This window comes from Procambarus clarkii, chromosome 4 (assembly GCF_040958095.1).
Source record: "Procambarus clarkii isolate CNS0578487 chromosome 4, FALCON_Pclarkii_2.0, whole genome shotgun sequence".
Lineage (NCBI taxonomy): Eukaryota > Metazoa > Arthropoda > Malacostraca > Decapoda > Cambaridae > Procambarus > Procambarus clarkii.
In genome coordinates this window covers 7,950,131-7,964,043 of record NC_091153.1, presented here as the reverse complement: position 1 = coordinate 7,964,043, position 13,913 = coordinate 7,950,131, and the positions used below count along the sequence as shown (strand labels likewise).

At 40.6% G+C, this 13,913-nt stretch overlaps 1 protein-coding gene across 2 annotated transcripts; it reads right to left on the bottom strand.

The window, feature by feature from the left end:
- Positions 1–4,614: 4,614 nt before the first annotated feature.
- LOC123751505 (kielin/chordin-like protein) lies at positions 4,615–11,982 on the bottom strand. Of its 2 annotated transcripts, XM_045733593.2 has the most exons (12): positions 11,734–11,982; positions 11,241–11,384; positions 11,033–11,158; positions 10,705–10,866; positions 9,932–10,139; positions 8,386–8,580; positions 7,913–8,104; positions 7,301–7,495; positions 6,968–7,156; positions 5,521–5,712; positions 5,098–5,283; positions 4,615–4,710 (listed from the first exon to the last, which is right to left on the bottom strand). In XM_045733593.2, exons 1-11 carry the CDS (start codon positions 11,819–11,821, stop codon positions 5,205–5,207), a joined length of 1,770 nt encoding a protein of 589 aa, XP_045589549.2. In that variant the 5' UTR covers positions 11,822–11,982; the 3' UTR covers positions 4,615–4,710; positions 5,098–5,204. The 2 variants fall into 2 exon arrangements, with proteins under 2 accessions (XP_045589549.2, XP_069188815.1); XM_069332714.1 differs by lacking the exon at positions 11,033–11,158.
- Between the last annotated feature and the right edge of the window lie 1,931 nt (positions 11,983–13,913).

Sequence of the window (13,913 nt, the reverse complement as noted above, 5' to 3'; positions counted from 1 at the left end):
CAAATCTGTTAATTATGGCAATTAAAAATGTTATCAATGTCAGATGGACGTTGCACTGACGTCGATATGACGTTGTATTAAAGTCATTTTAACGTCACAGTAACGTAGATAAATAGTAAAAAAAAATTGATGGATTCGACGTTACATTGACGTAGTTATGACGTCGCATTAACGTCAGTTTGACGTTCCATTAAGGTTTGTTTAACGTCGCAAAAGTCGATAAATGTATAATCGCGATGGATTCAAAGATGCATTGACGTCGAATTTACGTCGCATGACTTGGTAAGTTACCGTTTAACACATTTGACGTAGAATTCGTCAATTGTAAATAACATCTGTCCCGTCCGTGGCGACGTCTCTGCGTCCTACTTTAAGATATGGGTATCCAGGCAGGTTCTCCCTCAGGGAAGACAATGTAGTATCACCAAATGTGCTAGATATTCCAAAGGCACCAAAAGGATGCCAATACAAAAATAAAACCGCACAAGGCAAATGATAAAGGCGTTAAGTAATTATCAAAGGGCACCAAACCGGGAAGGCTATATAGCACCATCAAATGTGCGGGAGAATCAGAGGGCGCTGGATATCAAGGATGCCAATACGAGAACAAACGCATAAGGCGAACTCAGTCACAACCCACCGCGGGGGACGATCGGAAAGCAAGACACGCTTGTCCTGGAAGTCAGTCGTGCATATCTTTGGATGTCCTAAGAGGGACAACGCAGTTTGGACAATAAGGAGCAGGGCGGCGCTCCATTAAGCGCCTCAGTTAAACGTATGGCCAATGCGTAACCTCTCACTAGGTTATCTCGAGATATTTTCGGGGCTTTAGTGTCCCCGCGGCCCGGTCCTCGACCAGACCTACACCCCCAGGAAGCAGCCCGTGACAGCTGACTTTACACCCAGGTACTTATTTTACTGCTAGGTAACAGGGCATACGGTGAATGAAACTCTGCCCGGGATCGAACCCGGGACCACAGGTCCAGCGTGCTGGCCGACCGGCTCCCTAAAGCCGTTTCCCACCGCCGGTTACGGTGGTAGGAGGAAGGCTATGGGTTGGGGGGGGAGGGAAGACACTACCCTTAAAAACAGTTAGTTACCAGTAGCAAGACCAACAACCCCTGCTAATGGACACAGATTGAAGAATGAATGACTGGGTAGAAGTCTGAATAGGGATCAATGCAGGAAATAGGACGAGTGCTGATAGCCTCCTTAGCGGTAGCGTCCGAACACTCATTTAAGGAAACGCCAATATGGCTGGAAACCCAGAGAAACGCTACCGTCTTAAGTCTGCTGAAGACGTAAGGTAATTATCAAAAGGCACCATCAAATGTGCGGAATAATCAGGGCACTAAATATCACCAAGGATGCCAATACGAGAAGAAATGCATAAGGCGAACGATATCAAAAGTATCCGATTTACAATCTGCTGGAAATAAGGGTGGGAGGCAGACTATTGGGAGAAGACCCACCAGCATAACTAGTACCAAACGACCTTTCACCGACCTGATCACTAAACACTTAAGAGACTCGCGAGGTAAGAGACTGCTAGACCTGTTCCAATAATCAATATTCGACTTCTCATTCTAGTCCAACGTTATTGTGACTGAAGAAGGCACCAGACCGGGAAGGTCATGTAGCACCAAAGTGCGAATTAATCAGAGGGCGTTAAATATCGCCAAGAATGCCAATACGAGAACAGAAACGCATAAGGCGAACGATATCAGAAGTATCAGATTCACCTGTCACCGTTTAAGACTACCGTAACTTGCCTGCAGTTCAATTTTGGAGTGTATTCGAGACCTATTTGGCGAGGGGAAACCGTGCTTAACCATTTTTATCCCAGCTGGGTGTCCCAATCAAGAACGAATCTTACTGAAATACCGAGACCTTCTCACATTATATAGTGTAAATCTAATGCCAAGTCATTGCCTCCCTAAATTTCATACTAAATTACCCTGAAGCGAGCCTGTGCTAGGTAACACCATTGTTCCAGTGGCTTTAAGAGTCCGAGTATGCAAGAGAAAGCATTTTATATAATACTGAGAAAACATGTATAATGACTGCATGTAACCTTTCATTCTGCCATTCCCTTCTCATTTTAATTTAATTTCTACAGGATTATTAAAATTTAGTCTGGCAAAAGTATTTATAGAACTTAAGATACAAGTATAGTAGAACAACAATGGCAATACAAGAGCCATGTTCAGGAAGCTAGTCAAATTTAAACATTTAATGTGACTTTCAGCAAGAAAAATCATGACCTAAATTAAATTTATCGAAAAGCAACAAGAATGCCTTCATAAATGTGCAGTTATGCCAATATTAACAGTTCCTTTGACTCTGTATAAAGCCCAGTTTGCCACACCGGTATTCTATACAAGAGTTCGATGGATCCAGCCACTTGTCCCCAGGCTTGTGACTTTTGTTGTACTTGTCCACACAGTCTTCCAACCCAGCAGGCGAGACGGTCGGCCCACCAAGTCTGAAAAGTAAATTTACAAATGTATAATGATCCGTTTTGTTGGGCTGACCTGTACTTTGGAATTTTAATTTACTTTAGCCTAGATTTCACACTAGCATTGTTTTTAAGTATTCATGAAGGCATCAAGGAATAGATTCGCCACTCTTTATCCAGTTTCAGACCTGTACCTTAAAACTTTCTTTTATGACAATTTAGTATTTCACCAGATTAAGAGCTACGAGGTAGTCTATAGCATGGTTTTTAATCCATGTAGTCCCTACACACAAATCTCAATTGCGTGATGCATCAAATGAACAAATTCACAAGGGCAATAACGAGGATTCGTCATTGCGTTCTGCGTTCGAGAGCATCCCAGACGCTGCCTTAATCGACTGAGCTACGACATGGTCAAAAGGAGTTGAAACCGAAATTCTACTGTCTTAGCTCAGTCGATTAAGGCAGCGTCTGGGATGCTCTTTGACGCAGGTTCGATTCCTCGTCACGGCCCTTGTGGATTTATTTATGTAGTCCCTACTGTAGTCCTTACGGGTTGTTGCAGTAGATAGGACAGCACTGGCCTGCCAGAGGCGGAGTATTACAGGGCCAAGGTGGGGGTGGAGGACACTTGAGAATGGCACAGGTAGAGTTGCCTAGCTTGCAGGCACAGGTCAAACACGGGTCCTGGGAATCTCTCCAAGTCTCTCCCTCTTCACGGTCATTGCCTTGCTTGTCTACACAAATTCTGTTATGAAAGTTAAAATATCTAAGCAATACTAGTACTAAAGAATGCGTACTGGAAAAGGGACATTCCCAACGAAATATCACCTGTAAAGTATTTACTATTTTGCCTTTCCATGGCAAAAAGGGAACTACTTTTAAAATTAAAAATTTTATATTTATCTGAAAAAACTAGATATTAAGAAATGCCCCCACCCCTCCCAGTTGAAGATCTTTAAAAACTAAATCTAAACATAAGCACTAGTTGCTACTTTAACAATATTACAAAATGCCTCTTAAATTGGCTATTTCAATAGGTAGATCTTGTGGGGGAAGCGAGGGGTAAAGACCTTTAAAAGAAAATTATAAAATTTCCTGCTTACCGACATCTCCATTTCGGACAGCACTCTCCTTCGCCAATTTGTTGGTTACAGTTTACGTAAGGTGCCGGACCCAGGTTACAGACCGTTTTCTTAGTCTGTATTCCAGTAGCAGTACAGGCATGAGTGGTACAGGGATCAGTCTTCCAGTCTTGACCCAGCGGATGAAGGGTCCCGTAATCGTCAACACATCCACTGAAATTATAGTAGCGTTGAGAGAGAGAGAGAGCGAGAGAGAGAAACAGAAAGAGGACAGACAGACAGACAAAAAGACAAAGACGTACATATATGTGGGAGACTGAAAACATCACCGTTTCAGACTGCCATAACTTGCCTGCAGTTCCATTTTGGACAGCAGTCTCCTACTGGCGTGTATTCCACACAGCTCGGGTGAGGACGAGGAATCTTGCTGCAGATGTCTTTAGTAATCCTTATGCCAGCCTTCGTACACAGTGACGTCCTGCAGGGGTTTGACCACACGCTCCCTAACCTGTGGTACACGCCTACTTCATCGTAGCACCCACTGTAAATACAGAAAAGTTTACTAAACGTTTGACAGGACTATTAGCCAGCACCTACATTGGTTATTGATTTTCAGTATTAGAGATATTAACATCTTTCTTGGCATAAGAGTACTCAAAGAAGGCTGGTTGAGATAATTTAGATACTAGTGATTGTTCTGTGCAAAGTCTTGGTATAGGAGAACAAGGTGAAACTTTTAAATTACCAAAATTATCTAGAAGACCGCTTTAACATTAAAGCCTTTTACTAAATGCTAACTTAGAACTAAAGTACTTCCTTACGGGTGCCTACACATTCACCGAACTGATTATTTACCTTGTTCGGTAGGATTTAAGGGTCATTTTAATTAAAACTTATAAAATGGTCAAATCTGCAGAATAAGTAAATATAGTTAAGTTAAATCTTAAATATATTTATACCAGCCATTATCTAATGTCGTTGCAATATCAGTTCTTGTACTAGACTTTACAAACACTCCACAGCAGCCACCAGTAAGTGGCTCAGGTTGGTTACAGGGGATCGAGTCCATACCTGCAATTCCACGTTGGACAGCACGCTAGAGGAACTGTAGTGGAATTACAGTCTGTATCCGGTGGTCCTCCGCACTTCACCAGCCGGCAGTCGGGTCTGCAATGATCAATCATGTTTACTAACGAGATATTACACAGTATGGGGGGAGTGGCGCTGGTTCTACGTTTAGTCTACGTTATCAGCGTTGATATTTATCCCGCGTTAAACATGTGTTTATTTTCAAAATATTGTGCTCACTGGACCTACAGTTCAGTAGGCACAAAACTCTTGCAATACTCATTGTTTAAAAGTATTGTAAACTAAAATTTGAAATTTGCTAGAACAATTGTTTTAGAGAATCTTAGGAAAAAATCTCAGCTTTTAGCGCCGTGCCAAGAATGATTGAAAGTGTCATACAAATAGTTTAAAGCACCAAGTAAAGCACCAAGAAAATGTATTCTTAAGTTAAATTATAAAAGGTGCCAAGTTGCCTTTAGTACATACCCACACTTCCATTTAGGACAGCATTCCGTCATTAGCGGAACTTCAATGCAGTTAGGATGGGGCTTGTCGGTACATTTCACCACTGTCGTTCGTATCCCTTGTAATGTTCATTCATGAGCAATGCACCGGCTCGTATTCCACCGTTCTTGCAGTTTATGATACACTCTAGACTTGTCAATACACCCGCTGCAATTGAACATTTGTAGCATTAGAAATAAGGTTATGCTATAATAAGGTTATGTTATAAGGTTAAGGAAACAAGGTAAATATTGCATTAAGTGAATTTTTTCATACTGGCAGTTATGATTGACTAGAAGTTCTAGTAATCTTACGGGGAAACTACTTACTTTCCATTACTCTAAGGTGGAACGTTTGCATTAAACTTACACCTTCAGTTTAAATTTATTGGTAGATTCCGTTTACCTGCAATTCCATTTAGAACAGCACTCTCCCTTAGGAATGAACGCTTGACATATGGGGTAAGGTTTGGGACCTGGGTTACAGTGGTCTTTCGTAGTCTGTATTCCGTTGTTAGTACAGGTGTGTGTAGTACAGGGGTCAGTCTTCCACGCATCATTCATGGGGTGGTAACTGCCAGCCTCGTCTACACAACCGCTGTAAAAAGTTAAAGAAATTAACATTTATTCAAACTTAAATTTTAGGGAAGCGAGATAACGTCCATGAATACTGGCCTACAGTTCCACTCTGGACAACATTTTCCGCGAGGTGTGTATTTACAGCAGATAGAGTGAGGAGGCAGTGTGGCAACACAGGTAATGGTCTTGTTAATTATCCCTCCATCAGTACACACCAAGAGTGTACAATGATTAGATACGCTCCATTCACTACCTACTTCATGAAAACTTCCATTTTCATCAATACATCCCCTGAGAGCACGAGTAAATCAAAAGTACTTTTGTTTCCAACAAAAATAAAGTTCCGAGATGTACCCAAAAGAACGTTTATGCACTTACATAAACTTCATTCTGGGAGACAAAGTTTAGGTAGTACACTAACACTATATAGATGCAAGTGGTAGAGTACCTTTCTTTTTGTCTTCTCTCTCATCCCAGATTGTAAATCCTATTGCAAAAGATTTTACGTCACTGATCAAGTCACTTCAACGCCAGTCTAGTAAAGTTCCAGTCTTTACTTGCCACCACTAATATTTAACAGTCTCAAGTAGCGTGAACACGAGTTCGCAATTCCACGTAAAATAAAGTTCAACTCTTTGATTTATTTGAAGTACTTTATCAGCAATTAGAATCATTTTATAAAAAACACGAGAGGAGTCGCCAACTTTCATTTAGTGATTAATGTCACATTTTTACTATCATCACAGTAACCATCTTTGTTACGCAAAAATTTATCTTCACAGTAACCATCTTTGTTTACAGTTACCACAGTAACCATTAACAGCGCGTCTGGGATGACCTCTGACGTAGGTTCGAATCTTCGTCACGGCCCTTGTGGATTTGTTCATCTTTATACAAAAGACTACAATTATCACAATTACAGTATCATTGACCATCTGTACAACATACCTCCATCACTGTTCATCTTCAATGTCTAGACACCGCCAGATACATCTATAATCACCCCTCTACACCTTCCCCTTCATGACTAATCAAGACACCGTATTCAGTAATTAGACGGCACATTAATAAGCTTTTAGACAATGATCGTTCAAAGCAATGATTGAACCCCCCCCCCCCGCCTGCTCATGGGTTGAACACCACCCTTTGAGAAGTGGCTCGGGGAAGTCAATCCCAATTACCTATGACTATCCCAGAACATTCACCAGTCACCCCGCAAAGTTTAGAGAGACTAATGCTAGGTTTCTGGAAACCACTGATAAAGTTTTGCAAACCTGCACTTCCACCGAGGACAGCAGTCTCTAGGAGGAGTATATTTCTGGCAACTTGAGTGAGGAGCAGGACCCAGGGAACAGTTTTTCAGTGTAGTTCTGATACCATCGGTTGTGCAGACGTGTGTGGTGCAGGCGTCTCTCTGCCATACCTCGGTCACAAACCGATACGTTCCGTTATCCAGACACCCGCTGCAAAGTATCAACATCATAGCATTTAAGAACTAAATAAGTACCAGAAAAGTTAATCATCCAGTTTTAGCAACAAGAAACTTGCCACCTACCAAATACCTAGCCAATCAAACTAAATTTTAGAAGGCAAGACCAGTCACTTGCCTACAATTCCACTTGTAACAGCACTCTCCGAAAGGTTTATATTTAAAGCATGTTGGATAAGGCGCCGGGACGTCTTCACACGTCACAGCCTTCTTCACTATTCCTCTGGCCGAGCACACAAGAATTATACAAGGATCACCCGTGGACCATTCTCTTCCCAGCTCGTAGAAGGTTCCGTTCGTATCAAAACATCCCCTGCAAGAAAGTTTATTCCCTGTCTTCATATATGTTAAAAGGATTAGCATTGTCAAGAATCTTAATAAATTAATAATTTACATATTTAATAAAAATTGTAGGGGGGACTTTTCAGGTATGGGGAATTTAAATATCTAAACTTTCACCCACGATTTAGGATTAAAAATCTTTAAAGCATTTTTCTCCAATTAAAGATTAAAAAAACCTAAGTGTGTCACTTATTTCAAGTAGCCAAACTAGTATAAATTTTAGAATTGTGGCCGAAACCCTCTTGGTATTAATACCTTTAAGTACCGTATTACTTTTGATCCTTCCACTATTAATGTACATTTTATGCATATACTCTTCCCTAAACATTATATTTAATACAAGAGACTAATGCATTGCAATGAAAGACTGCTTCACAAGACTACTCGCCTGCACTTCCACCCTGGACAGCACTTTCCTGGAAGACTAGACTTCTGACAGCTGGGATGAGGTGCAGGCACCTCTGGACACCTCAACCTCTTCGTCTTGATACCAGTCTTAGTGCAGTTTAGAGTGGTACAAGGGTCAGTCTTCCACTCCTCGTGCAAGGAATGATACGTTCCGTTGGAATCTGTGCAACCACTAAGAAAGCAGAAGTCATTAATATGGCAGAAGTGTCTGTCGAGTTGCAGATAACTGCAACTGTATCTAGTATTACGTGATAACTATGAAAAAATCTAAGCCCAATACTCTAATCTAGAGCAAGAGATTAACCATTGCAAAACTACAAACAAGTTTGTATTCTGGGCACTTTAAATTTACTGTATTATAAAACCTTCAATAGATAACCCGCTTAACTTACGAGACTAGAAACCTGAACGTACAAAAATCAAGAATATAGACAAGTCTTGCAATGCAATTACCTGCAATTCCACTTGGGGCAGCACTCGTGCAGAGGTATATATTGAAAACAATCAGCATGGGCTGGCTCTGCTTGTGTGCACACAGCTTGTTCCAGGACGGTGCCTTCCATGGTGCACACCGAGGTGATGCAGGGGTCGTCCGTAGGCCATCTCTCGCCTATGGCATGGAAGACACCAGCTGCATCCTCACAGCCACTGAAAGATAACGGCTATCTTATATGAAGGCTACGCGATATCTGGTTGCAAGATAAACTAGATATAGTACCCAGGTCCCCATCTCCCAGCGAGTATCCTTCCCAGACACTACACAAACCTTGGTTTGTGCCTCAGAGGCTGCAGGATCCAGCAAGTTCAGTAGAACTTGCGCCGGTTTCAACATGGTTGAACATGAAACATGGTTTCAACTTTTGAACCATGTTTTAGTTCAGTCTATTAAGGCAGCGTCTGGGATGCTCTCACGCAAGTTCGAATCTTCGTCACGGCCCTTTGGTAAGGATGAACATATCCACGAGTTTCACCCACCACTACAATTTCCCTCCCTTTGAAAAATTACAAATCGGTAAGAAACTAAAATGAAATCAAATCGATTTTCAGGGAAATAAATCTAGTACAGATTAAAAATGGGGAGAGCCTGCCTCAATCCTTTGACAAACAGGGATGCACTGAGATTTGCTATAAATTTGCTCATATTACTACGTGAATACAAGTTACAGCTGCACATACGATTTTTCTATTCACCTTTATAAAACAAAGCACAATATTTTATACTATAATTTCATAGCCTAGAAAACTCTAGCCTTTAGTAGAAAGCTTAGAAATAGTAGCGGAGCAGAGATAGAAGTGTAGTTCAGACAGAACAGACTCCTTACATACTAAAGTTCCCAATTATTTAACCTACACTAGAGATGCACAACATATCCAAGCTTAAAGTTTTGGAAAAACAAAAAAGTTAAGAGGAAGAGCTAGAACTGAACCAAAAGCATCAACCACCACCCTAGCCGAGCCATAAGCTAGTATTGATGCAAAGTTTTAAAACACTACTAAAGGTCTAGACCTGGAACCAGCAATTTTGTGGCTCTAAATTTATGAGAGCAATATTGCGCCGTAGAATCCGTGCCTCTGCATCCACAGGATTATACAGAGATTAAGCAGGGCAAGAATTTTGGCGTCTTTACAAAATTCTTTACGCAATTAAGTACTAGGCACTAATTAACGAAGTTAATTAACCGGCATCAGCTACATAGATCACCTTCCATAAAGGGTTATAGAGCGGATGGTGAAAGATTTTCATTTTGACTTAAAGTACGTGTTATAAAATCAACATATATTCCAATTTTATAGCGTAGATTTACGATGTCGGCCGAAACCGTTTTTTTCAGAATTAGACTAAATTAGGAGAAGGAGGGGAAAGAGAAGGCAAGAGTGGGTAGCTAAATCACAACAGGGTGGATTGTGTCTTTAGTAACTAGCATAAATCTAGTTCAGGGTGGATAGTGTAATCACTAGTAACTAGCGTAACTACTTCACCCTAGTGATACAAACTTACGCCGAACAGTTCCACTCTGGGCAGCAGTCTCCAGGAACTGGAGTACAGTGACTGTGTGGAGGAGGAAGACAAGGAGTAGCAACACATTCCACGTGGCCATCTCTGCATGAACAGTAGTGACACTGGTCCGTGTACCAGCCATCTCCCTCGGCCCGAACCAGACCCGTATGGTCCACACAGTTGAGGGTCCCATGGCACGGTACACGTTCTTAAGAAAAAAAAGTTATCTAAAACTAAAATACAAATGTTACTTTTAAATCTTTTTACTTTTAAATTAGTTAAAGAAAAAAAATTACTCTTGCTACGGAAATTTGCCTACTGCATATCTGCTTTGAGAGAAGCTAAAGTTTAAAATTTTTGGTATAATAGAGGCTGGAAAAACACTTTCTCCAGCTAGTTATGGTAGATTACTCTAGTTTCGAGCTCTGCAAATCTTTACCGTCAAGGAAAATTAAACAAAAATGACTAGGCACATTAAAATCTCTAGACGGGAATAAAGTTACTAATCATCGACTGTTTCCGTCTAATATTAATGTCCAAGCACGATTGTTACACTAACGAGAATTTAAGACTTAGACTACTTGGCCAATCAAATTGTCCAATAATAACTGCAAACTAGAGTACAACTAGTAGGGTCAAACTAAAATTTCAGCAAGCCAGTACTGCCTGCCAATCAACCAACATATCTTAATATTGGCGTGTGGATATTAACTTCTCTAGCACCGATTATACTCTTATATTTGCGTATATTTACAGCAGTCAACATTACCTACCATAACACGTGTGGGAGAGTGGCGAGGCAACAGGGACGATGATGGCACTGAAGAAGGGCTTTACGGGAGATAACTGGACAGCGCACACTAGCTGGATACACTCCATAGGGAAGTCTTCCACGAGGCTCCCAAACATGTACATCATACCGTTGTAGCAGCAGCCTGTTGACCAGCCATTTTGAAAGCTTTATGTCAAGTACAGTAAGTTAATTTGGCAGAGTTTACCAAGTTTAATGTTACGACTGTGTTTACGTTTAATTGGTTCGTAGCAAGTTACAAATGGGAAGTTTGATCAGGTAAAATGCTGCAGCATTAACAAATTACTCGCCTTTGGAGACGTTATCACACTTGGGACGACAGCCATGCTCTCCGCAACAAGCTTTAAACTCATCCGATTGAGGCCAGAAGCGACAACATGACCAAGCTTTACTACAGTCCGAACCGACCGAGGTTCCTGAAAGTAAAGCGATACACAAGAAATCTCATGTAAATACACTAATATAAATGGTGAAAAATTCACAAAACGCTGGTTTTACCGATTTCATAGTCATCACAGGTCATAGGGCAGCAGCCGTGGTCCATACAGCACTGATCAAACTCTGGAGTCAGTCGTTCGTATCTACAGCATTCTTCAGGGTTCTTACAGCGCCTCCCTGATCTTAGAAGACGGCTGAGGTCGCCTGCGATGATTGGGGCCAATTAAAAAAAAGGGAGAGCAGGAATGTAATCATTTAAGTAACACGTGGCCGATTAGTGTATAATAGTCACAGTTTCTACCCTTTATCCGAAGAAATTTATATTACTGCACCTTCGGGTATTGGGGGATTTATATTGGCAACCCCCAATCCTCATTTTCCAAACATTTATCATGGCAATTGTAAATAGTAAATTTTAAGCAGTTTTTCTGGAAAAGATGACTTGGTAGATTTTAGAGACCAACTTAATTTCAAAATAAACTAGTCAAGGTTAACAGTTTTTAATCACGTACAAGTTCTCGCAACTCTTAGCAATAACAGGCATATTGCTTACCATTTATCGTTTCAGATGACACCAGGGTTGCAACCATCATAGTTAACAACACAAGTGCCGCAGCAGATGAGGACCTAATAACCCCCATATCGCTCAAATTTAACACACTAGAAACACCAGTATCGACCTCTCTGAAAACATAAGCGAGAACAGGAATCTTAATGTAACTCGTGGAACACCATAGACAAGACTGTGGGGTGTCCTCACTCTCCACCACTCAGCACCTAAACTGCCACTGTAGCCTATTCACCCACTAGGCTCGTCCACCAAACCGTTCTCCCACTAGGCTGTTTAAAGCAGCGGCCGTCCTCCCCAGACGCATTCATCAATTTTAACAATGTATTAAAAATTGGTTTGTTCTCATATATATAAATTAATATTCTTATATATACACATTTTATGTATAGTTAGGCATTGGTTAGGTCAGGTGTTTAGGTTCTGTTGGTAATTATTTGTATTTGAAGTACGTGGGTGAAGCATTTATTGAATTGTGGTTCGAACAGAGGACGTGAACGCAGCACTTGTTCCAGAAGTGTTCGGACGTCATCAGTTGTGAGTCGTGTATAAACCGCTTTTCATTCTTAAACAGGGGGTTTGGTGGCTGGATTAACGAGCTTGGATCTTTATATGCGAGAACGGGTTCCGTCCACGCTGCCTCCCTCCCCAACGACCCATTCGTGATTTATTCCAAATTTTTCTAAAATTGTATTGCTTTATTAAACTTAAATAAATATTACTATTTACTACAGCTTTGTGTATGGCTAAGTGTATGATAGGTTAGGTATTTTATTGTTGTTGGTTATTATTTTTATTGGTATTTTTTTAGAATTTGAGAAGTTCATTTCGAACAGAGAAAGTGAGCGATACATTGTTCGAGAAAAGTTCGAAAATAATCAGGTGCGATTCATGTGAAGCAGCTCAAAAGTTCATTCCATGAAGTCGCCAAACCGTAGCCCGTCTCCAAACAAAGACACAAAAGTGATTCCATGCATCCGCCAAACCCCCTGTTTATGAATGAAAAACGATTTACACACGACTCACAACTCAACCCGTCCTCGACTCAAGTCCATTCCATCCAACGGTCGACCCCACAGACGCATTCAAAAATGTTTACATGCTGTTCATTCAAAACGGGAATTTTCTCAAGTATAAATTAATATTATAATATATTAGCATATTGTGTATATATAGGCATAGGTTAGGTCAAGTGTTTAGGTTCTGTTGGCGATTATTTGTATTTGTAGTACGTGGGTGAAGCATTTATAGCGTTGTGATTCGAACAAAATTCGTCAGTGAAGCACTTGTTCCGGATATGTTCGAACGTCATCAGTTGCGAGTCGTGTGTAAACCACTTTTCATTCATAAACAGGGGGTTTGGCGGGTGCATGGAATCACTTTTCGATCTTTGTTTGGAGGACGGGCTGCACAACTGATGACTTCCGAACACTTCCGGAACAAGAGCTTCACTGACGAATTTTGTTCGAACCACAACCCTGTAAATGCTTCATCCAAGTACTACAAATACAAATAATCGCGAACAGAGCCTAAACACCTAACCTAACCTATGCCAATATATACACAATATGCTAATATCTTATAATATTAATTTATATTTGAGAAAATTACCGTTTTGGATAAACAGCAAATTAAATTTTATGAATGCGCGTGTGGGGTCGACCGCTGGATGTAATGGACCTGAGTCGAGTACGGGTTGGTAAATACTTCACCCACGCACCCAATACAGATAATCGCCAACAAAACCTAAACACCTAACTTAACCAAACCAGTGCCAATATATGCACAATATGCTAATATATTATATTACAATTTTTATATTTGAGAAAATTCCTATTTTGAATGAGGAGGATGTTAAAATTTATGAGTGCATCTTTGGGGGTCGACCGCTGAATTGAATGGACTTAGCCTGAGAACGGGTTGAAGAAAGGAGAAATAAGGGAACATGATAACATATAAGATTCTAAGGGAAATTGTAAAATTAGACAAAGCAGTGTTGTTCAAAGTTAGGAAGAACAGAACGAGGAGTCAAAAATGGAAGCTAGAGCCAAAAAGTGTCACGGAGATTTTAGAAAGAACTTTTTTAGTGTTAGAGCTGTCAATAGATGGAATAGATTATATATACATGCCATTGAAGTTAATTCGATTCAATATTTTAAAAGTAA